This window comes from Balaenoptera acutorostrata, chromosome 7 (assembly GCF_949987535.1).
Source record: "Balaenoptera acutorostrata chromosome 7, mBalAcu1.1, whole genome shotgun sequence".
NCBI classification, from domain to species: domain Eukaryota; kingdom Metazoa; phylum Chordata; class Mammalia; order Artiodactyla; family Balaenopteridae; genus Balaenoptera; species Balaenoptera acutorostrata.
In genome coordinates this window covers 115,515,096-115,540,378 of record NC_080070.1, presented here as the reverse complement: position 1 = coordinate 115,540,378, position 25,283 = coordinate 115,515,096, and the positions used below count along the sequence as shown (strand labels likewise).

The following is a 25,283-nucleotide window of genomic DNA, read 5'->3' as shown; positions in this document are numbered from 1 at the left end:
CATGTGGACATCACTCCCCCTCTGTTCCCCTGAATGCCCGCATGAGGCCCCCCCTCCAGGGCTGAGCCCACCTCCCTCCTGCGGGGGCACCACCACCTGCTCGCCGGCTGAGCCCTGGCTCCACGTCCCCGTGCAGGACCCCCAGGGCGCCCCTGCCGACACTCACCCAGGAGAAGCCGATGCAGCCGATAGCCCCACACAGCATGTCCGCGAGCATGGCCGGGTACGAGCTGGCCGTGGGGAAGTAGGCGAAGAAGTACGGGCTGTGCCAGTGGGTCACCTGTACGGGACATGGCGGTCACTCGGGGCCAGGGAGGCCGGCCCCGCGGGCAGGGGACCCAGGGCGCTGGGTTTGCCATGGCCAACCAAGTCTCTCAGAACAACCCTGCTTTAAATCCTGGCCAGGAGCACGTGTCAGTGAGGGGCTGCCCCGAGGCCCCATCTCTTCCTGCTACGAGATTGTTTTTCCTGAAAGTACTCCAAAAAATAGTCTATATCAAAAAAAAAAAAAAAGAGGCCTGATTTTTGAGGTTTCTTTAGCCGCCTTACTGCTGCCCCCTCACTCTCCCGTACAATCCCTTCCCTGCTAATGGAGCAAAGCTTCCGGGTTCCACAGTCTCCCTGCGCCCCCCGTCACGGTCTGTAGTGTGTGTCCCCAAATTCCTGTGTTGAAGCCCTAACCCTGTGCGATGCACCTGGGACTGGGGCCTTTGGGAGGTGATGGGCAGGATGAGACGGTGAGGGTGGGCCCCCCTAACCTCACCCCCGCAGGGAGGAGAGGCCAGGATGAGAAGCCCCCAGGAGGGGAATCTGCAGGAACCCTGACCTGGGACGCCCAGCCTCAGCCCCGTGAGAAGAAGTGGGCGTGCTGTCCGAGACGCTAGCGGTGGTGTTTGCAGCTGCAGAAGAGCCAGGACAGCATGGGGCCTGACATTTAACCACCCTCCTGGGAGGGATTTGATGCTGCGCGGCTTCTCGTGTTTGCACAGACAACCTCCCGGCAGGCGAGAACCGGAATCCTGTGCTCCGCTCAAAGCACAAATGTCACGGGAACTCCAGGGAGGACGAGGGAGGGGAGGCGCCCTGGGCTTGAGGGACCTATCAGGGAGCTGAGGCCGGAGGCCCAGTGCCCCGTGGGCAGGGGCTCTGCACCCTGAGCCCCGGGTCCTGAGATCCCAGGCCCCGGGGTCCTGACTGCAGATGAGAGGTGAGGCTGAGGGTCTGGGACCCCTCCTGCCACAGCAGTGAACGTGCTTTTAGGCGAGTCCTGGGCAGGGAACATCTCACCCCGCAAGCATGAAGCTGCAGTGGAGTTTCCTTTGAACTGGAGCTGTCTGCTCCCCTCCAAGTGACTCTCGGGGGGACAACTGTCCTGGGTCCTCCCCACTCCTGTCTGCGGCCCCTGGCGCACCCCACACCGAGGCGCACTGGCCTCAAAGAGGACGCAGCAGCACGCAGCCCACTCTCAAATAAAATAAACATTTCTTCCACACGTGTGATCTCCCCTCTGCTGAACACAAAATAGTAAGAGTGTGCTTTATTTGGAGCAATTAACTTAACTTGAAACCAGCCTCCAGGGGTTCATTTCCTCAACAGTCATGTGACGACTCTCTCACCTACCAGGGTCTCAGGGCAGGGGACTTACCTTGTAAGAGAGCAGGACCCCATGGGCCCTTCCCAGGACAGACCCCTCCCCATGTCCTCTGCCTCTGGCGCCTCTCTGAAGTACCCAGATAACAGTATCTGATGCACATATTTCCTGAGTTGTTTTACCGATGCTAAAACCCTCACCAAACGGAAAAAATTAACTACCTGATGACCATAGCCCCCAGACCTGCTGGCGCCTGAGGATTGATACTGTTAACCCCTGTAACCCTGCCCCATTACCTCACCGTCAACCAATCAGAGAACCGTGCACCAGCTGATGACTTAACCCCGGACTGCCCTCCCTCACCTGGCCTTAAAAATGCTCTGCTGAAACCCATCGGGGAGCTCGGGGTTTCTGAGCATGAGCTGTCCAGGACTCCTTGCTTGGCACCTGCAATAAACGCTGCACTTTCCTTCACCACAACCTGGTGTCAGTAGATCGGCTTTACTGCACGTGGGTGATTGGACCCAAGTTGGTTCGGTGACAAACTGCGGGGCTGGGGGGAAAGCATTGCCTTTGGAGCCCACACGATCTGGGTTGTAATCCTGGCTCCATCACTTACTAGCTGTGCGACCTTAGGCTGATCACCCAACCTCTCTGGGCTTCAGTTGCCTCAGTTATAAAATAGAAATAGAAAGGTTTCTATCCAAGGAAATGGTTGTGAGGATTACGTGAAATAATTCATAAGAATTGCCTGGCACCCAGTAAGTACCAACATTAAATTAGCACTAGCCCTCCTGTTTTCCGATCTTGGATACGGGCTTACCCCTGGCATGATGATCTTCTCGACGTCCTTAATGATGTCCTCAAATGTTTCTGGCTCCTGGGGGGCAGCGGTGGGGAGCAGGGGCCGCAGGTAGCCAGGCTCCACGTCGGGGTACACCTGGCGCCCCTCGACGCCTTCCAAGTAGTCAGCCACGTAATCCACCATCTCCTTCCCTCTCCTGCGGAACTCATGTGCATTCATGGTGACCGGGCTTCCTCAGAGGCAAAACCTGCACAAAGAGAAAACAAACCAGTTTGCAAACATGATGAGGTCTCACTTGGGGTGGGGCAGTTCCAAGCAAGCTGACAGCTGGGGCTGCCTGGGTGGAGACCCAAACACCCTGGAGTCTGCCAGACCCCAAATCAGCAGCACTTTCCTTCCTTGTCTGGATGGGGTAGAACTGACCCTGGATTTGGAGACTGCAGCAAAGTGCTTATTCTGCTATTCACCAGCTACTCAGCTGAAGACAATGCCATGTCTCATTTTTTTCTACCTGCGTCCGTGAAATGGACCAGGGCACACATTAATTTCTATGGTCCATCCCAACTTTAATAATAAGCCTTGGTCCAAGTCCTGCCTTGCTCTTTACTAGCTGTGGGACAGAGACTCTCTGAGCCTCTCTCTTTATCTGAGAAAAGCATATGACAGTGCTGATCTCTCCAGAAGCTATGAAGGCAGTCACGCGGCGTGAGTACAGCACTCAGACCAGAGCCCAGGCAGCATAACCCCCATCAGTGAGTCTTCTTCTGTTATCTTGACTCCATCACCAGATGGAACTGCACCCCTGCATACAACCTGCTTTTCAAAAATCGTGCTTTCTTTCCCCATCACATAACGATGTACAGGTGATCCTGGTCCTCTGTGGTAGTAACATTCCATAAAGTCTCCATGAATTAGCAAACACTGGACCTTTCCCAGGGGAAATGCAAAGTTACATTCCTGTGTGTTTCTGGTCACATTTTTGTCAACCAATCAATACATAATCTTTTTTATGTATTTCTTGTTAAAGACACTTTATTTAATATGCACTGACTCATGAACTTCGGACTCCTGGCCAACAGCTCTCTGACTCATGAATGAAGCTTATCAGACACACGTGATTTCTCCCTAAGGCACATTGCAGCCTTCTTGCATGTAGGACCCCTAGAAGGCACTTCAGCACTATATTAGCACTATATTTGGGGGCCATTTTAAATAGTCAAATAACCAAGAATAACACAAAAATGTGGCACTAAATAGACCCGCTTGTTGAAACAACTAGGCAGAGCATTGCCTTGTTAGATTCTGCTGGGAACAAGTGCATTTGGGCAACTCAAATGTTTCATCCATGAGTGATGACGAAAGCACCACGAGTACTGATGTGGGGATTACAAATGAATTGTAGCAAAGAGTCACACCCGCATACAGAAAATCTGTGAATAATAAGCATAGACTGTATTTTCAAAACAGGAAACTTGGACAACACACAGAAAAATATTCATCAAGAATCCCACCACTCAAAATTCTGGCACACATCCTTCCAGATTGTTTCTTATATTTATGAGACAATTGTGTGCTAAGCCAGGGATGCATTTCTGAATTCCTCCCATAGTTCAAAACTTCATAAATCAAGAGTAATTTTCCTATGGGAGTAAGTGCTGGGGGGTGATTCTACCTCCACTGTAATTAGCATAGACCCTGATCTTGATATCATGTTCCCAATACGTCTTCTATTGCTTCCCACTGTCTGTACTACTTTGCTTTGCTTTGTTTTCTTTTCTTTTCTTGTCTTTGCTTTGCTTTGCTTTGCTTTGCTTTGCTTTGCTTTTTGACAATTTTAATGTTAAACACACCAAGACAGGTTTTATTCAAGACTATTGCAATAGGGGAGGGAGACTGTCTCCCAATATCACAAGGGCCAGTGGGGATGTATAGCCGACAGGTAGGGTTAGGGAACAGATGGGACATTACTAAGAGCAGCTTGGCTGGGTGTCCGGGTGGAGGAAGATGAGCTGGACTGTATCCCAAGGGTAGAGGCTTCCTTGAGAAACCGACTTAGCATGATTCTCTGTTACAGCTGGGCTCAACTCACTGAAGTGGGGACCTACTCAGGAAGAGGGTTCATTGGAGCCTGACTGGGTTTGAACAAGGAGGGAGTCTTCGTCAAAGGGAATCAGCTTGACAATATGTTTCCTCTCTCAGAATTCTCTCTGATGTTCTTTGTTCAGATGTTCTCCATGAACAGCATGGAAGTCATCCCATGGAAGCTTCCAGGTTTCCTCAAGTTCAGTGACTGGACCAAACCCCCATTTCCATACTATTGTTTGGGGGTAGTGAATGCACGGTGACAGGGACTGGATACAATATAGGATACACTTCTAAATCATAGCAACAGCGAATGCTAAAATAACAGCATGAGAAAAACCAAAGTGAGTCTCTGAGTTTCCATTGCACCTTCGTGTTTCATAAGCTGCAGGCCAAGGAAGCTTATCATTCAAAATATCATGCCCAGATTTTCCAAAGGCTCTTAGTGCAAAGCCATGAAGCTTTATACATATAGCTTCAGGTTTATAATTCCCTGGGTCTGCAGGCTTCTAAATTAATTTTTCATTTGGAATGACCCTGATTATGTCAAATGTCGCACATAGAGTGAAACTGGGTCTTACCTCAAATTGGAGTAGTTTTAGTTGACTTGATTCAGATTCAACCAAAACTGCATCGAATGGCAGATCTTTTTGCTAGCTTGTTTTTTTTCACAAAGCAATTACGAGTACATTTCCCACGTTGATAAATACTTTTCTATCGCATGATTTTTCCCGATTGCGTGGTGTTTCACAGGGCGAATGTGCTATGTTCAGGATGTGCATCACTACTTTTGAACATTAACATCATTTCTGGTTCTCACCTATGTTAGTGGGAAGAGTTGGTGTAGCCCAATGGCCAACCCCTCATGATCAAGAACTGAAAGACTCTGCACAGCCTGACATGGATGCCACTGAAGTAAAAACCTCATTTTCCTCAACTGAAAATAAACACCATCATAAAGTTCTACCTCAAATAATTTTTTTTTTGTGATAATTAGGTAAGTACGCGGGAGCAGCTAAGGAGTAGAGGCACAAAATAAGCATTCAACACGTTAGTTGTTAGATTTTCTATAAAGCACTGAAATATACAACCTCATACTTTTATTTTTGCACACTTTATTTTGTGTTAAAATTTTCTTTAAAAAGCATTTATCTTATAATTTCTTTAGAACAAATTATTATAGAGATATATATTTTAGCGTATTAAGATTATATGGCCAAACTTGTCCCCAGAACATATTTTTACCAAATTACTCTTCCACAGGGAGTGTGAGAGAACCCTAGTTTTATACTAGGGTTTGAGATACATTTTAAGATTTGCCAGTCTGGCAGGCATTCATGATTTCATTTTACTTTGATTAAGGAAGTCAAATAGTTTTCTCACACTTCTTTGTATTTCTTTTTTTATGAATTGCTTGTTCATTGCCTTCTTTTCTGCTAGGGTGTTAGATGTTTTCTTATTTAACTGCAAGAGCTCTAATATAATAAATACTTGCACCCTAGGTGTGTGATATATTTTGCAGACATTTTCCTCATTTTTATTTGACCTAGTTCTGCTTTTAATTTTATTCCGACCTGTAAGAATTTTAATTTTTATGCAGTCACATCTCAGGATCTGTTTCTTTGTGATTTGTTCCTCGTGTATGACTATTTAAAATGCCTTTTAGAGTAAATATTCACGGCACCTGCACTGCACAAGCTGAAGCCTCAGGGGAGGAGCTATGCAAAAATTAAGAAAGATGCCTGGGTTCCTGGAGTATCAGCTGCTTCCTTCTAATGGGAATGCAAGAGTACGATGGCCAAAACGGGATGCCTCGTGAAAAAAAAAAAAACAGACAGACACACCAACTTGCCCCCCCAAAGAAATACTACCAAATTGTAAGATAAGACCTAATTATTATTTTCGAATCATTCTGTCATTTATTTGCCAATCCTTTCCCAAAAAGACCTTTCCAGAAGGCTTTTGGTGCAAAGCCACAGAGAATCTTGTGTTCATTTTGGAGCTGTTTGATATTTCATGCCCCCAAGCTGGGCAAATATTGGCTGAAAGATGTAGATGCTGATAAAGGTTATGACTGATGTCTTTCCAGGCCTTGAAACGGCGCCTGTTGACATAATCTGACCGTAGCGCCCGCCAGCAGCTGCAGCCCCTGTGGGACATGCAAGTGCCTGGTGAACCCCACCTGCTCGGGGAGGTATGAACCCCACTGCAGGCCCTTGGACCTCCTGGCTGACCTGGGGGATCATTCATTCTTGTACTTTATCATTCCACTGACATCCTTTGCTAACTGTTGGCTTCTCCAAGCAGAGTCTTCAACTCTGTATTTTGCTTTCTCAGGACCAATCAGACCCTGGGCCACAGTTAGCACTATGAATGTTTGCTGAATGAGGAATGAATCAATGAATGAGCGCATGAACCAGTGAATGAACGGAAAATCTTTTTGTCCTCGGAACATTTTGTTTCTGACATATGGTATATTAGATCCTACTCTCTACCTTTAAGCCAACAGCCCGTCACATACCTGCCACAAAAAGGCCACAGGGGACAATCACGGCTCAAAAACAATGGGCTCCTTCCCCAGCGAATCCTGACCCGCCCCCGCCCCACCCCCCACCGGGCCTCTGGTGTTCAGTTCATGCCGAGCCTCTAACCCTGCGGGCTCAGAACTGACTCGGTTTCCCCAGTCTTGGCCCCGGAAGTTCATCTTGGGTTTGGGCTTCCCTCTGCTCTGGTCCCAGCAGTCCCTGTGGTCCTGGCTGGAAATATCCCCCTCTCTGGACCCCTGGAACCCTACCTTTGCCACAGGTGTTTGGCAAGAACCCAGCCCAGGCTCTAGCTGACGCTTCCCTGGCAGTGGAGGTGGGTGGGACTGGTGCCCACGGCCTCGGCGCGGAGCTTGTGTGGTGACTGCACAGCAGCACGGGGCCGGCCACGCCCAAGGTACGAGGGTCTGAGTGAGGCCACCCCTCTGGGGGCACAGAGGACCAGGACCAAGATGCTTTGTGTCTGTCCATGGTCCTACCTACCGGTACAGACAAGCGCTGGTCTTGTTTCAAACCCTGGGACATTGAGCCCTTCACTCAACATTTCCTGGTTTTCCTTCTCTATCTGGATAAAAAGAAAAGTGTTTACATTTTCTTTTTACACTATTCCAGGAAAAATAAACCATAATTTATGTTTCAAAAAACACTTCTCCCTCTGGGACTGTGAGGCCTTGTCTCTTTTTTTAACCTCAAGCACATAAGTATCAATTTAGGTGCAAAAGTAAATTGGCTGATTTTCCCCCTGAATCGACTGGTTTCTTGATGAACATCTTCTCTGTGGGCACAAAGTGGGTAAATAAACCCAACAGGAGAAATATTTCTAACCGGGATGGTCAGGAAGTTTCTAACAATGAGAGTTTTCTAACAATAAGGATGGCAGTCTGTTAACTTGCCTCAAAACAAAACAAAACAAAAAAACCCCCACCCCTCTAAGATCTTTTGTCCCTCTTAAGACGCTAGTTACCAGCGAGGTATTTAGGAGCCTTAGGGACAGGGGCACCCGGGTCATTTGTGCAAAGCTGCAACTTGGTCAGGCTTGCCCAGAAGGAGCTGGCACTGCAGAGGAGACAGCCAGCGTCACAAAGGAGGTGGATACCTAGATACCTCTGCCCTTCAACCTCCCACCAGAGCCTCCCATTGGCAAAAGGCTACCAGGATCCAGGTGTCCTGGGAGCAGGGGAAACACAGCCTGTGGGGGTCTGAGGGTGGGGCAGGGAGAGATAGGAATAGAGACCCAAACGGGCTACCCTAACTCACCGCGTGCGTCATTACGTCTGCGCTATTGCTACCCTCATTTTACAGGAGGAAGACGTGTTTGGGCTCTTCCCAGGTGTGAAGCCAGTGGTGGCAGAGCTGAGGCAGAGCCCATGTGTCCTGCCAAGCAGTCTGTCCCTTAAGCCAAGGTGCTCTCACTTGTCACTGCAATCGTTAGCCTGGTACCTCGTAGAACACATGTGCATGCACACGCGCACCCACCCTTACCACTTTCTTCCACTCATACAATTGCTTTACCTAAACTGGGGTGTTCTCGTTGAAATACAGCCTCTCTCACTGGTTTAAAAAATGGTCAGCATTACGAATAATAAATGCTGGAGAGGGTGTGGAGAAAAGGGAGCCCTCCTATACTGTTGGTGGGAGTGTAAATTGCTGCAGCCACTATGGAGAACAATATGGAGGTTCCTCAGAAAACTAAAAATAGAGCTACCATATGATCCAGCAATCCCGCTCCTGGGCATATATCCAGACACATCTCTAATTCAAAAAGATACATGCACCCCTATGTTCATAGCAGCACTATTTACAATATCCAAGACATGGAAATAACCTAAGTGTCCGTCAACAGATGAAAGGATAAAGAAGATGTGGTACATAGATACAATGGAATACTACTCAGCCACGAAAAAGAATGAAATAATGTCATTTGCAGCATCATGGATGGACCTAGATATTATCATACTAAGTGAAGTAAGTCACACAGAGAAAGACAAATATCATATGATATTGTAACTGAAAGTGGGGTCCAGCTGCTCACCACTCAAAAGCCAATAAAGAGGCCAGGTTAGTGGAAAGCAAAGTTTGCTTTATTTTGGATGCCAGCAACCGGGGGGCTGGCAGGGGGAACGGTGGACACCTGTCCAAAGGCTGACTCCCTCCCTCCTACAACCAGTGGGCAAGAGCTTTTATAGGTTGAGGGAGCGGGCTACGTGCAGAAACAGCACAGTCCGCTCTGACAGGCATCTTGAAATTGGTCATCGGTGGTCTGACCAGCGTCACCTTGACTGTTTTAGGTACAGTTAATCTTCAGTTCCAGGGTCGGTTTGTTTTCATTTCTTTGAGGCCAGTTCTCGGAATTGTGGCAGCTAACGTCATGGCTACAGCCTGGTCATCACGTAGTTCACTTCTTCCACCTGGTGGAGGTTTCAGTCTCTGTAAGACAACTCACAGGACACGACTCAGAATTGTATATAGCCCTTTTAGCCCTTAAGGAGGAACTAAAAGTCTTTGACTATGCTTAATGACTAAACTATTATGATTTGGTCTCCTTTGTTCTCCTCTGTTTCTGCATTTTCTCACTTCTCTGATTAAACTTATTCTTTGGCTAAAGTTTTTCCCCAGACGAAAGTCAGGCTGAGGACATGGGGCAAGGACCCTAGGGTCCTGTTCCATTTCAGTATCACTTGTATGTGGAATCTTAAAAAACGATACAAATAAACTTATCTATGAAACAGAAACAGACGCACAGATATAGAGAACAGATTTGTGGTTGCCAAGGGGGAGGGAGGTGTGGGAGGGATGGATTGGGAGTTTGGGATTAGCAGGTACAAACTATTATATACAGAATGGATGAACACCAGGGCCTACTGTATGGCATAGGGAACTATATTCAATATCCTGTAATAAACCATAATGGAAAAGAATATTTTTAAAAAAGAATGTATATATCTGTATAACTGAGTCACTTTGCTGTACAGCAGAAATTAATACAAAATTGTAAATCAACTATAGCGCACTACAATTTTTCTTTAAATGGTCAACATTTATATTAACTTACACGCACCAAATGCTATGTCAACTCTTTGCATATGCTCTAATTAATCTTCATAACAACCTTATCAGGAAAAAGGCTGAGGCTCAGAGAAGCAGGACCCAGCGCTCTGACCTCCGACCTGCCACGTCCTGAATGCACTGGACTCAAACACAGGTGCAGTGCATCTCCAACAGCTTTGGGGTTTCCTGAAAAAAAAGTATGATTCACCCTCCAGATTAGAAACTTGAAAAACAAGTTTCTCCCTGAGCTTCCAGGAATGATTTCCCAGATGCAGATTTCCTAGAGGCCATGAGAGGCAAGGCAACCTCCATGGGCGCCTCCCTTGCTCCTGACCGCACTCCTGACAAATGGTAACTAGGTAGACAAGGAGCTCGCAACATTTCGTGAGGTGTGCCCGTGGCCAGGCCAGTTGACTTCCAAGCCTCCATCTTCTATTGGTAAAATGACCATAACACTAAGTACTATAGAGAATTCTAAACAGGATACAAAATCACTTATACGGTTGGTGGTCCATGCCATGGCAGCATCTCTAGGGAGTTTGCTGTCGGACAGGAAACCCCACAGAAGCCTGAGCAGACAGGCACTGGGTTTTCCCTGGTCAGGGCTGGACACCCAGGAGGCACCTCCTCTCCGGCCAACTGGGTCTGGATTACAGAGTTTCCCTGCTACGCTTCCAAAACAAGATTCTTCCACACTGCAATCCTCAGCCAGTGCCCTTCCTCCCAGCAGCCTGGAAAGAACAGGGGTTAAGGTCAGAGCGAACAGGCTCGAGCCCTGGCTCTGCTGCAAGAGGCTGGGCTGCTGTCGGCTGACTCCGTGGCCTCTGGAGTCTCGGTTTAGCCCCTTGTAACGGGGCAGCGAGATGCTGCAGGCAGGAGACACTCAGGACCGTAAAGCCGTCTGTGTCTGGCATTTGTGGATCCTGATGTTAGGAAAGAAGCAGGTCGGATCATCATGAGGTCAGACGGAGCACCAGGGCAGCGGGAGAGAAGCGGGGGATGGGGAGGGTGGAGGCCCACCCTGGACCCAGATCAAACTTCAAGGGGAAAGCCTTGCTCCTCTGATGTGAGAGGAACTTTGCGTCTGTTTCCGATCCGGTCCCTGATTAATAAACAATCGCCATCTCAGTATTTTCCTGGCCAACAGTTCTCTATGGGATGGAGCCATGAAGAAATTTATACCATGATTTTCAATTTTACTCTCATGGGAAGATACTACTATTTCCACTTACATCCCTGCAAACGGATTGTGATGGGTTATAAAGCTGGCTGAAAAATTCACAACTTAAGCAATTTCAAAAGTTGATAAATATCAGCGACATTAAACTAGTTGATATTATTCCAATTTACCCCTGAGTTCAGACCATTCCAACAGCTGGTATCTTTTCGCTTATTCTCCCCATAAGCCTGATTACACTGTGCATAATTACGTTAATACCGTGCACATGTGTACCCTTATCAATACCTGCCAATTTCGCAGTGTCACCTCCCGCATGGATTGAGGGCCATTGGCTGTTGCGAACAGCGCTGCCGAGGGGAAAGTGGCCGTGTGCTACACATCACGGAGCTTGTCACTTTATCCCCCTATTGACCTTGTCCCTCAAATATACTAAGTCCCCAATGGAATCCAGAGGTGTGAGTTTCACAGTTCTTTTGCATGTTGCCAAATTTCTTTCCAGAAAAACCAGAATGATACAAAAATGTCACCTACCGTCAGGCTGGGTAGGTATGACAAACACCCCCTCTCTGCTAGCTTTTATCATTCACTCACAGTTTCAATTTAAGCTTAAAATTTTATCACTTTTATCATTTTCACTCATGTTTGCTCTCCTAAAACATTTACATAAGGATGATCAGTAATTTTAATTTGAACTTTCCTCCTCTGTTTCCATTTTAATTTGGTGTCAGACTAGACCTCCTCCCCCTTACTTTTTTTCCTCTTTCTTTTCCTCAATCCTTTCCCCCCTTTCTCTCATTGAGGTCACATTAATTGTTGGTAAAAGGTCACAACCATCTGCCTTTTCTATAGACTTGAGACTATTAAATGATGTCCTAGTTGGTTGCTTCTTTCTCCGACAGCCGGGATGTCCCGTGACTACGACACATATGACACAGCGAGAGTAAACACAGGACACCTGCCGCTGTGCATCTAGGCAACATCCCTAGCACATGCTCTGGGGAGTCTCCGCTTTTCTTCAGCAGTCAGGTCAGCAGTAAATACCGACTCCTGGATTCACGGTGAACACTTACCCCTTGGGCATGGCTGCAGGCCTGTCACCCGCATGGCTAAGAAGCCTGCATCTGAGGCTTCCCCCAAGCCAAATCCTGAGGACACCTGGACCTTGGTGGCCACATCCGGTCCAAGAAACCAAATGAATCAGTGTCGCCTGACCTCCTGCTAAGCTTGCCGTAGGCCTTATGCCCTTAACACTCTCGCCACCCCTGCCAGTATTATTACTGCTGTTTCACCAAGGCTCTGAGGGGCGGGTGCCCCGACGGAGGCCAGAGAACCAGTAATGCAAGCAGCGGTGCCGGCATTTCTGACTCTGAAGCCAGCCTCTCCCTAACCCTGGGCATCCATGCACACCTGGGCTGCCTGCCACCTGTGCCCTCACATGGCCCAAGGGGCCAGAGCCCACAGACCCCCGGGCCCCCACCTGGGCTGGGGAGGCAGTGCCTGGCACCCAGAGCGTGGTCGGGGTCCCACTTGATCACCACACCCAGAAGACGACGCTCCAGGTGCGGGCGCCAGGCCCCCCCCCCCCGGGCCGGTCCCCACGCAAACGGAAACAGGCTGCAGCTGAACAACCCAGGAGCCGTGCTGTTCCCCCAGTTCCTCCAAACCCTGACGAATGCCGGGTGGTGACCGTCCACAGGGCCTGGGGTAACCCGTCATCTCTGTTCTCTCTGTCTTCACAGCCGCTCTGCAAAGAAGTGACATTATCCCCACTCCAGAGATGAGGAGACGGGCTCAGGCAAGCAGGGGCTGGCCTAAGCCGCACAGCCCGTGAACGGTTTCACACGTGGGTCTGTGCACTCAGAAGACCGGACCACTTCCCTTTGGCCTGGCGTCCCCCACGCCCCTCGCTGACAGTGAGCCTAGCCACTCGGAGAGTGCAGGGGGGTTTGAGCTTCTCCGCGGAGGCCGGGTGCCAACTCGCTGCCCCCGTACGCCCCAAGCATCCCCCTCCAGAAATGCCGACGAGACCCAGAGAAACCTCGGGACCACTCTTTTAAAATATTGAGGGACTCTAATTTTCCTGGGGTCTCTCCCCAAACTTACCACCGGACTCAGATGGAGAGTTAACAGGGTAAAACCTTCAGAATAAACAACAGCTTGAAGAGGGCGATATATGTAAATAAACCCCCCAGCTATTTAGTTGAATCTGTGGAGGTTTAAATGGGTTTTCTCTTATTTTCATTATTTTAAGCAAACGGGCGTTGTGCAGCAGCCCACCTGCCATGGGCCCAGGAGAGGCAGAAAAGCCTGCTGTGAACGTCATGATTTTTTTCTCTTTCAGATACACCCAGATGCTCCTCATCTTGCCTACGTGTTAACTGTTCCAGGGTGACCACTGCCCTGGCCAGTTTTTATGCCGCAATTGTCCCCTTTGTTTTGGTTCTGTCTCAGAAGGAAAATACTGCTGATTTAAATGAGAAACCAACTGTAAAGACCCAAGTCTTGGAGCCTTTCAGAGAAATAGGATGAAGGGGAAAACCCAAGCCACCTGCTTGAATTTCCCTTGGAAACTGGAGAAAACAACATACTCGGGGCAGATGGACCCCTCTCCCACTTTCTCACCTGCAGTTTACTTGCTTATTAATAATATAGGTCCCATTAGTGACCACCTACTGTGTGCTCAGCCTTCATAAACATCAGACCCAATTGATTTTTCCAAGCATCGTGTGGGAGGATGTCCTTCACGGCAGAGGACCAGAGGGGTCCATCTTCTTCCCCCACCCCCCGCCATCTCCCGGCCTCTGTGGGCTCCAGATGCACCATGAACCAGCCTGGAAAAGAATTTCCACTCGCTCTGTTATGTTGCTATCATGGCTCAGAGATCATGGGCTAAAAATCCCTTAGAAGTTTCTGATTCTTTACCTGGCTTGTTACTTAGACACGACACACACAAAAGCAGGAGATTTAGGTTGACGCCTCTTTTCTCAGAAAGTTCCTCCAGTGTACCATACCTGCACACCGCTGGATGCTCGCCCCCCCCCCCCCCAGCTGGCCTGAGGAGACCCACCCAGCTGCAATCAACAGGTGAACCTCCTGTCCCCAGAGTCCCCGCACCGGAGGGGCGCTGCCACCAGGAGCTGGCTTCCCCCATGAGTCTGGGCCCCCAGGTTCCGAGGACAAAGAACGGTACTCACAGGCAGCCCGAGGTGCTCCTTCTCTGTCTGCCTCTCTCTCTCCTCCTCGGTGACAGTTAAAAGGCACAGAGGCTGCGATTGCTATTTATGTAGACAGAGTGTCCTCCTCCCCAAAGCCAATCAGAGCGGCTTGCTCTGCTTATTTACCCGGCAGCACGTCCCACCCCCCCGCCTTCCTGCTCCCATCCTCCACAGGACGCGAGGGTCGGCCGGGCAGAGCAGGGCCCAGAGACGGCGGAGCCTGCAGGGGCTGCGGGCCTAGAAGACAAGGGAAAGGGGCTCTGTGTCCCAGCGCCCTGTGTGGCACCCAGGCTGGGGCCAGTTCTCCTGGGGTCTCTCCAGGTAACCTCGGCGCGGCGGAAGGCTCCAGGCTCTTTCAAGGGCTGAAGGAGGGCTGGCCTGGGCAAGGCAAGCGAGGAGACTCGCTCTGTGCCAGCGCCGGGCCACGAACCTTGTACCCGTGCCTGCTCGGGGCCACTGGGACCTGCTGCGCCGTGCAGGAGGCTGACCTGACCGCAGGAGGCTCCGAGTGCCGAGCCCACGAGCCCAGGCAGGGAGAGAAGCAGAGGCGGGCAAGGATTTGAAACGAGGTTCACCCGATTCAGAGTCCTGTTCTTTTAGCCCTGAAGCCGACCAGCATTCCAAACACAGATTTCCTCAAACCTGGACTTGGGCTTCCCTTCTCACCCACCTCGCCGGGCGGGCTGACCCGGGCCTTCTGCGGCAGTGCTCCTTCCTCAGTTAAGGTGGGCTCAGAGCCTGGAAAGGGGACCTGCGGGGAGCCCCCCGAGGCCAGCAGGGCACGCAGAGTCCCCCGCTCCCAACACCCACACTCACCCTGGACACACACACACACCACACAGGGCACACACACACACATGCCATACGCACATGCACACACCCACGCACACAGCCACGTGCATGTGCGCAGGTGCACACACCATCGTCAACGTGCACGTACACACAAGGCACACACAGACACGCAACACAGTTTCCGGGCCTGTGGCACAGCCAGGAGCTGGGAACTTCCCACGGAAAGCCATTCCCCCCTGGCTTTAACGAAGCAGCCTCTCTTCAGAGGAGCACCTGCCCATTGAAGCATCTGTGGAGCTGGCAGAAGCCGAGGCCGCCGCGACAGGTGGGCGGGGCCGGTGGGGCGGGTGGGCGGGGTCTGCGGGGACCCCGGCGCGCCCCGCGCCGCTCCTCCCTCCCTCCACCCAGCGACGACCGCAGGCGGGCGCGGGGATCAGGCCCTTCCGTGCGGGGCCGGACCGAGCCCCGAACCACGTCGCCGGGAGCCGCAGAGGACGGCTCACCCCGCAGCACCGCTCTGCTGGACGAGAGGCCGGGGAGGGAGGGGGCGAGGTTGCAGGGACGGCCGGAGCTGGGCCGGGCGCTGTGCCTGCGCAGGGCCCCAGCGGGCTCTGGACGCGGGGCCCTCGGCGCGGGGCCGCTGACCCAGCACAGCGCCCGGCCCAGCGCAGACCCTAGGTGAACCCTGCATCTTTCGTGGAGGCTGTGCAGAGGGGCTAGAGGTGTGATGATGGAACTCTGCGAGAGGGGCTGTGAGAAAACAATGGAACTTTCCGTCGTAAAGAGTGACTGTAATAATAATTAGCATTTATAAAGGCTCTTCTTCAGGCATGTTTACCACAGGGTCACTCAGACCCTCACAACTCTCATCACAAGGTAGATTATCATCATCCGCAGTTTACAGATGAGGAAACGCAGGCCCAGGGAGGCTAGGAAATTTGCCCAAGGTCACACAGCTAGCCCATGGCTGGGCAGGGAGTCCCTCACCAGGCCAGCGGGGCCCCATGCTGGCACTGCCGGGTGAGCTTGCTGTGTGGCATCCAGGGTCGGAGGCAGACGGTGAAAGAATAAGCAGAGAGAAAGCCACAGTGGCCAGTTGTGGCCAGGGCTGCCAAGCCAAGCCTGTGAAGAGGGAGCAGCCCAGAGGGGAGCCCGCAGCTCAGGGCCCGACTGCCCTTGGGGGGACATACAGTCCTTGAAGGGTCTGGGGCAGAGCACTGATGTACCTGAGGGCTTAAAAGTCACACCAGCTGTTGCTTGGAGAGCAAATTGCAGGGGAGAGAACGGATAGATTCGAGATTTATCGGGAGGTAGAAACGGGGAGATGTGAAGTGGTCTGAAGATGCGGCACAGGGCTGAGACATCAGCCTGCAGATTCCGGCTTGGACCTGCCTCCCGGACCTGCTGTGTGACTGTGGGCAGCTGCTTCCCCATCCCAGGGACACTGACAAGCTCTGACTTGGGAACAGGACACCAGGAATGGACCTAAGAAAATCTTACAAAAGGTCTGCAAGACTTGTATGAAGAGACTTATAAAAGCTCATGGGAGGACATCAAAGAAGGCCTGAATAAATGCCCAGTCATAGATAAAGAACACCCAGTGTCATAAACATTTCCATGTTCCTCAAACTGATGAACAGATTCAGTAGTATTTTAATCAAAATCCCACAAAGATATTTGACTCTAAAATATGAACGGAGAAGCAAAAGTCTGAGAATGACCAGCATATGCTTGAGAAAGAATATGGCAGTCTTGCTCTATACTTATCGAGACAGATGAAGCTGTAAAAGTGTAACAGTTTTGATGCAAGGATAGACATCTGGCCGATCCAACAGAATAGCCCAGAAAAAAATCCCACGAAAGATTTGGAAAATGGACATTTGTGGAATCACAGAACGAGTGAGAAAGAATAAACTACTTAATGGTGCTAGAACAACTGGTTGGCTACTTGGAAAAAACATGATCTTGAATCTGTTTCTCACCCCATATACAAAAATAAATTCCTGGTAGATTAAATCCTTAACTGTGAAAGGCAAACTTCTTAGGACAACAGAGAGGTATATTTTTATTACTGTGGAGAGGAAGGATTTCTTAAATGATTCACTTAATCAACTAACCATAAAAGACTGACAAATTTGACTACATTATTGTTAAGAATATCTGTTCTTCCAACTGTGGAAACTAGAAAGACAACTTCCAGGGTAGAGGAAGGGATTTGAAATGCATATTGCTACTTATTAGTTAGGCTCTATAATATAAAGAGACTTTTTCAATAAGAAAAAGATAATTCAGTAGAAATACAAGCATTTATCAGAAATGGAAAGGAGTCTCATAAATATGTGAAAAAGTGATTTTTCTTGTTAGTAATCAAAGAAGATAACTGTTTATTGCCAACATATGAAATTGCAATGGATTTTGCAGGTTTGATCTTTTTTTCTGGCCACCTAGCTACATTCTCTTAGAACTTTTAATAAGTTGTCTGTTAATTCAGGTGGGTTTCAACGTAAACAGTAGTATCCTTAGTGAATTGTGAAAATGTTGTTCTTTCTAGTCCCTTTACTTATTTACTTTTCTTGCCTTATTGCACTGTCTAGGACTGTGCTGTCTAGCAGCAGAGCCATGAACCACATCTGACTATTGAGCCCTTGAAATGCAGCCAGTGCTACTGAGGAAATGAATACGTCAGTTAATGTTATTTAATAATTTAAATTTAAATCTAAAAACTGAAGCAGTGTGGAAATTTTCTCCATTACACAATTTGAGTGTGGGACTACATTTTACTTTGTTGTATTACATAACATAGGCTATTGTAGTGCACATGTATTTTTGATTTTGTTAACGTGGCTGCTAGAAAACTTAGCATTTAAAATTCTGTACGTGCCCGGCACTGTTCTAGGGCCTCTGGGACAGTGGTGATGGAGGTAGTGAAAGTCTCATCTCATTGACTGTAGAAGGGATCTTCCAACACTCACTATTCACAACAGGGTTTTATTGGGTATTCTTTATTAAAAAGTTTCTTCTATTCCTATTTGTATAATAAATAGATGTTCAATTTTGTCGAAAGATTTTCTTCATCAAAAGAGAAAATCTTATGGTTTTCCTCCTCTGAACTGTTAATGTGATGAATCACATTAAATTTTCTAATTTTCAAGTATCCTTTTATTCTTGGGATAAAACTATGGTGTATTAACATTTTGCATAGAATTTTTTCTCTGGTTTTAGTGTCAGATTCTATGGTCTCATAGACTGCTCTGAGGGTAATTTCTTCTTTTTTGATTCTCTGAAACAGTCATATAATTTTGAAATTTGGAATTGTCCGGTCACTAAAAGAGTATTAGAAATCATACATAAAATCATATGTCCCTTCCTTTCATTTTTGAGGGAATATTGTTAACAAATCAATTTTTTATTGCTATAGGACTATTTAAGATTTCTATTTCTCCTGGAACCCAATCTGATATTATTTCATCAATTTTTTTAGATTTAATGACAAGAATTTTTTTTATGTTATACTCATTACCTTTTTAGTTTGTTAGATCTATAATTATATCCCCTTTTATTACCATATTTTTTTACCTATTCCTGTCTCTTTTTGTCTTTAGTTAATATTGCCAGAACTGTGACTATTTTATTAGTCTTAAAAAAAAAAAAAAGAAAAAAAGCCCTTGGGCTTCGTTGATCCTCCCTCATCTACCTTTATTTTCTTTTTCACTAATTTATCCTCTTCGTCTTTATTATTGCCTGCATTCAGTGATCTTTATCCTGTTGTTCTTTTTCTAACATCTTTAGTTGAGTGATTGTCTCATTACCTTTTGGCCATTTTTACTTTCTAATATAAGCATTTAAAACTATTTGCTTTCTTCTATGTACTTCTTTCAATACATAGCTCAAGTTTTTAAATTAGCATATTTCATTATCATTTTTTTCTAAGTATTATTTAACTTCTATTACATTTTTAATTTGATTCATGAGTTTTGTAGTACCTTTCCAAAAATTTCCGGACACATATAGCAATTTTTACTTATCTTTTTCTTGAATTATAATTTAATTAATTGAATTGAATTGTGGTCAGAGAGCAGCTAGTATTATAGCAGTTCTCTGACTGACATTGAGACTTGCATTACAGCCTGCTACATCTTGAATTTTTATAAACATTTCATGTGCTCTTGAGAAGAAGTATATTTTCTAATTACTAGGTGGAGGGTTCCATATACATCCAATAAACCGAGATTGTCACTTCTTGAAATGTTTTAAATCTTCACTAATGTTTCTGTTAGCTTGCTCTATCGCCCATCTTACTGCCATTGCTGAAGATATGTTGAAATCTTTTATTATGGTGGTGAATTTGCCAATTTCTCCCCATAGCCGTGCCAAGGTTTGCTTTATACATTTAAGGCTTTTCTGTTAGGTCTGTACGTGTTTAGAACTGTATTGCTTCTTGGTGGACTGAACCTTTTATCATTTTATAAAGTAATGTTACGTAACAGATTACTTGTTAGTGCCCTTGTTACAGTGTGAATCACCCCTGTTCTCCCTCAGCTGTCGGAGGCTGGGGGTGCAGTGAATCTCAGGGCTCTATTTCTTTGCACATTATTTAGGAATTTTTAAAAGTCTGGAAGTCATGATTTAAATTTTCAGCAGCACCAACATTTTCCTGGTTTCAAATGTCATAAATCCACTCTGAGGACATGCAGAGTGACAGTTCTCTGGGGCATCTCTGTCCCACACCTTCATCCAGGGATGAACTCTTCCAGACCTGTCATCTGGCCCCATCACACTGGGTCGCTCGGCTTACCAAGAGCCATCCGAGGTCCTCAGGGCAGAAGGCCATCAGGGGCTTGCCTGCTCTGCTGAGAGGCCCTCAGAACTGACCACCGGACCCCCCCAGGCGGAGCGTCGGGAGGCTTCCCTAGAAGACCACGCCCTCTGTGCCCTCACCCACCTCAGGAGCCCAGAGCCCCCCACCCTGTGTGCAGCCCTGAACTTTCCATCTCCCAGCTGTGCCGTGACATTTCCCAATTCCCACCCTCTCCATCCCCGCCCTCGACCCCATCAACTGCCCTGCATCTCCTGTCTGGTCCCTCCAGATCCTGCTCCCTGATCTCCAGGGGGCTCTGATTAACCCTTCCTGTGGTGCTCACTGCAGGGCCGGGGACATGGTAAATGCTTTAAATAGGCACCACTTTCCCAGAATGGCAGGGCAGAAAGTGCCAGGTGGTACAGTAAGAACGATCCGAGTTCTAACTCTGTGGTCACGAGCTGTGAGGTCTTGGACCACCTTCCTCACCTCCTCACCTCCTTTGTCTCAGTTTTCTCCCTTGTGAGATGAGGATACAATTAGAGACCAAGCATGTGAATCCCAACACACAGCAAACAACCAAAAGTTATTGTTTTAACTCCAGCCTGATGGAGAAGCAAAGATTCCTTCTCAAGAATTGTGTCTTCTGATGGGATTGTAATGAGCCTGCTAAATTGGCAGGGGAGATCCTTTCATTCTCTCAAATCCCACTGCACAGGTAGACTCTGAATTTACCTGTGGGGAGACTACACCACCTGTCACGAAGGGAGAGCCTTGGCAGAGTCACAGATGTTAAGAAGGTAAGGGAAGAGTTAATATTTATTCAGCATCTCCCATGTGCCGGGTATTTTCCATATATTATGAGAGTCGGGGCTCACCAGAACCTGACAAGGTGGGTACTCTTAAAATCCCCATTTTAGAGAGGAAGAAACAGAGGCTCAGAGGCCCCCACCACGTGGGCGGCAAGTGGTAGAGAGCAGAGGAATCCGCACGCGTGTCCTGTGTTTGCTGTGTTGGCGGTGGCCCCGAGATGGTCCCCCGCCCCCCCTTATCACACATGGGTGAGTGTGACCACCTGTGAGCACCGGCATCCCTCCCCACAGCGTGGCGCCTGTAGCCCCACAGACGCCATGTAGATAGACCCTGTTTTCCCCAGTCTCCAAGCGAGTTGACCTTTACGCCAACAGCCGGCACTGGGGCAGCAGAGTCAAGGTCCAGGGGGTGCCGTTTCCAACAATCGTAATCGATTAAGTAGAAAGCCAGGACTTACTTGCTGGGAACTCGGGCCCCGCTGGGTCTCGGCTCCTTTCTGAGATTTGCCAGCTCTGCGGATTGAGGAGAACGTGGGAGGGCAGCTGAGGAGTCGGACTGTGGCCCTGCACTCTCCTTGCCACTTCAGACCCACGAGGCCTAGCTTTTTCAGCCACATATGCTGGTTAAATATTAATTTCTAATGGTGATAAAGGTCGAGGAAATCTTGAGAAACCTACAGAGAAGAGATCATCTCTGGGGAATTTAGGAAACGATCTTCTACTCAAAATGTATACACATTTACTTCTATTTCCTTTTAGCATTTTATACTTTGAGACATTTACCTTTAGAGCTTTCCTCCATCTGAAATTTATTTTAGGGTAAAGTTCTAATTTTTTCCCCATAGAGTAAGCTAGCTCTTCCAACATTATCTTTGAAAAATATTTCTGTTTCTTGAGCTTGTTGTGGTCCTGTGGAATTGTTCTTTCATTTATGTGCCAGGGCTACAGCATTTAAACTTTATCTCTTTCTTTTCTTTTTAAATATTTTTGTTATATTTTATTTTCTTATTGAAGTAAAATTGATTTACAATGTTGGGTTAGTTTCAGGTGTACAGCAAACTGTAAACTTTGATCACTTTCTAATGCATTGGGGTACTTGGAAGGGCAAGGGTTCCCTTATCAGTTTTCTTTTAATAAAAGTCCTTGCTGCTTTCACATGTTTCTCTTTCAAGAGGAACTTTAAAATCATTTGTTCCTACATTCAAAAATTCTACTGAGGTCTGGGTTGCAAGCACACTGATGCGGAGTTAAGCTGTGGGGAGCTGACCTCTTAAGAAGTGAGTTTTCCCGTCTACAACCCCACCGTCTAACTCTGGTCATGTCCTCGTCTTAGTTTGGGTTCCCCCAGAGCTGCCCCTGAGACAAAGACTCACGTGCCAGTTGTTTATTTTGTTAGTTGTTATTTTGTTAGGCAGTACCAGGCTTGTTTCCAAGCCAGTTACCCCCCTGGTGGCCTGGTGGGCAGGGACCCTGTGGCAGGACTTTGGGAGCTGGGATGGGGGGTGTCCACCTGAGAGGGCTGGTAATTCCCCCTCACACCCCTCACTCTGACACAGCAAGCTCTGGTGCCCGGGGACGGCTGCGGGCAGAGTCACCAGACCCCGCGGCTGTGTGCACAGAAGCGACGGATCGTGGATGGCGTCGGCCGAGGCCACTTAACCAAGTCCTGCGTCTGCAGGTCTGCGTTGGAGGCTCGTTGATGCAAGAGTGGAAGTTCTAGGTACTTTTCACTATACCATGTGGACTCGAGCTTTTCAACAGAACACATTTTCAACTGAATGCAGCTTGGAGGTAAAGAACCCCTTCTAGCGATGTCACATGTGGCCTCCCAGACCTCCCAGGGGAGGAGGAGCTGGGTCTGTCTGGTGGGCAGAGCCAGTGAAGCTGCCTCCACCCCCCGGGTCTTAGGAAGCCTCTTCCTCTCCCAGTGAGTTGCACATCTCGGTTACACTGAGCAACTCTCTACCGTGTCAAAGCCACAACATCTGGTCTGGAGACAGGTGTAGGGACTTCAGTATTCCCACTTTGTGGAGACTGGAGCAAAGCGGGGCCCCGGAGACTCCGGTGAAGTCGGGGGTGAAAAGCCATGAGGCACACACCTGCTTAGGCCTGCCCTGTGACCGGATCTGCAGAGGAGAAATGTCCTCGGAATCCAATTTTCTTGGAAAAGCCACTTTGCTTAGGAGCAGATGAGAATGTCAATTCCATACTATTTGCAGAGCGGTGTTTTGAAATTTTAATGAAGTCCAGCTTATTTTTTCTTCTGTGGATCGTGCCTTTGGTGTGGTAGCTAAGAAGTCATCACCAAAGCCTCTATTCATCTAGATTGTCTCCTGTGTCATATTTCTGGGGGTTTTATAGTTTTGCATTTACGTTCAGGTCTGTGATCCATTTTTAGTTAGTTTTTGTGCAGGTGTGAGGTCTGTGTCTAGATTTGTCTCTTGCATGTGGATGTCAGTTGTTTCAGCACCGTTTGTTGGAAAGACTGTCTCTGCTCCGTTGTGTTGCCTTTGCTCCTTTGTCAGAGAGAGTTGACTCTATTTGTGTGGGTCTGTTTCTGGCCTCTCCACTCTGTTCACTGATCCATTTCTCTATGCTTTCATCAATTCCACTTGGCCTTGGTTACTGCCGCTTCAGAGGAGGTCTGAAATCGGGGGTGTCATACCTCCAACCCAGTTCTTCTCCAATTCATATGTTTTTCAAATCACTGGGATCAACCTGTCGCTGGGTCATGAAACCAGTTTAGAGATCTCGTGACCAGCAGTTTTAAAAAGGAAAGCAAACAGAACAGAACAGACTAGGAAAGAGGGGCCATTGCACCTAACAAGAGAAATCGTGCTTCCTGAAATTTCTGTTTCGATGATATATGGGCATATGTGCGCTGGGCCGCAAGATGACAGCGTTTCTTACCGTAGGTTACGATCAAAGACGGCAGATGCCACTAAGGGTCATACGCTCTCTCTAGAGAAATAAAGGAGATCGAGATTTGTAAAATATGTGCAGGTGAGGATTCAACAGTGACCACACAAGCTGGAGGAAGCAGCTATTCCTGTAATTCTTGTCCATTTCACTTAAAAATTGATGCTCATATGTTCCTTAGCTATTTGCAGTCTTCTTCTGTGAATTCTGGGATTCCGTTTACTGTATTATTTGTAGCTCGGGAGTGACCAGGACTGGGCCCGGGAGGGGGCCAGGGCTGGCGTGCCGGCGGGACCCGAGGGCCGTGGCGGAGCCCTCTGTGGGGGCCAGTCAGCTCGGCTGATCGGAGACAAAGCCACCAGTTCAGCTGCTCTAATTATAATTAAGCTAATGCTTACCAGTGGGTTTCATCGCGTTGTCTTTTTTTTTTTTTGTCTGAGCTGTGCGGCTTGCAGGATCTTGCAGGATCTTAGTTCCTGGATCAGGGATTGAGCCTGGGCCTGGCAGTGAGAGAGCTGAGTCCTAACCACTAGACCGCCAGGGAATTCCCTATCGCATTGTCTTTTATTTTTTTTTTCAAATTTGTTATTTTTGGCTGTGTTGGGTCTTTGTTACTGTGCGTGGGTTTTCTCTAGTTGCGGCGAGCAGGGGCTACTCTTTGTTGCAGTGCACAGGCTTCTTGTTGTGGTGGCTTCTCTTGTTGCGGAGCACGGGCTCTAGGCGCGCGGGCTTCAGTAGTTGTGGTTCGCGGGCTCTAGAGCACAGGCTCAGTAGTTGTGGCGCACGGGCTTAGCTGCTCCACGGCATGTGGGATCTTCCTGGACCAGGGCTCGAACCCGTGTCCCCTGCATTGGCAGGCGGATTCTTAACCACTTGCACTGTCTTTTTGAGCCTCACCTAGGAGGGGGATGGACGTGGTGTTAGTGGCCTGGTTTGGCAAAGGAGGAGAGGGGTGGGTAGAGGCCAGAAGAGGTTCCTGCTGCGTGCACCGGTGGGCAGGTGGGAGAGAGCACAGCTCAGTCCTTCGAGAAGTCCTGTCTTTGCCCAGTTACCTGACCACAGACCCAGCCGCGGATTCCGTGCAATGTGATGAAGGCCGTTGCCGGGCTCTGGAGTGACTCAGTACAAAGAGAGTGGCCGGAGGGCGCCGGAGGAAACCCAGTCAGAGAATCAAGAGATGGGGGGCCAGGCCTGGCCGTGCCGGGACCGGCCGTGTACATCTGAACAAGCCCACCTGGGCGGCGATCAGGCTGGCAGGTGGGGTGCAGGGAAAGGGCGCAGCGGGGGCTGCACCACCTCCACCACGTGCCAGAGGCACCCGAGTCCTCCCAGGGCCAGAGTCCGCCACATCCTTCCCGGGTGTGCTGGCCGTGTGCTCACTGGGTGCCCCACGGGGCAGCTCAGGCCTTTTTGAATGTACTCCCCAGCCTTTCCCACCACATTCTACCAAGACCACTGCCTTAGAAGCTAAAAAGTCCCTGGTGGCTTGGGAGGGATG

The 25,283-nt window shown here is 48.6% G+C and overlaps 1 protein-coding gene across 2 annotated transcripts in view; it reads right to left on the bottom strand.

Moving 5' to 3' along the window:
* The window catches only part of DDC (dopa decarboxylase), an 82,485-nt gene extending 61,045 nt beyond the window's left edge, over nt 1–21,440 (bottom strand). The window contains exons 1-3 of one of the 2 annotated variants that reach the window (XM_007178347.2): nt 21,325–21,440; nt 2,415–2,643; nt 167–280 (exon numbers count right to left, since the gene is read on the bottom strand). In XM_007178347.2, coding sequence (XP_007178409.1) covers nt 167–280; nt 2,415–2,615 — 315 coding nt within the window. In that variant the 5' untranslated portion in view covers nt 2,616–2,643; nt 21,325–21,440. Of the gene's footprint in view, nt 1–166; nt 281–2,414; nt 2,644–14,443; nt 14,484–21,324 lie in introns of those variants that run through there. The other variant, XM_007178348.3, reaches the window with a different exon arrangement.
* Between the last annotated feature and the right edge of the window lie 3,843 nt (nt 21,441–25,283).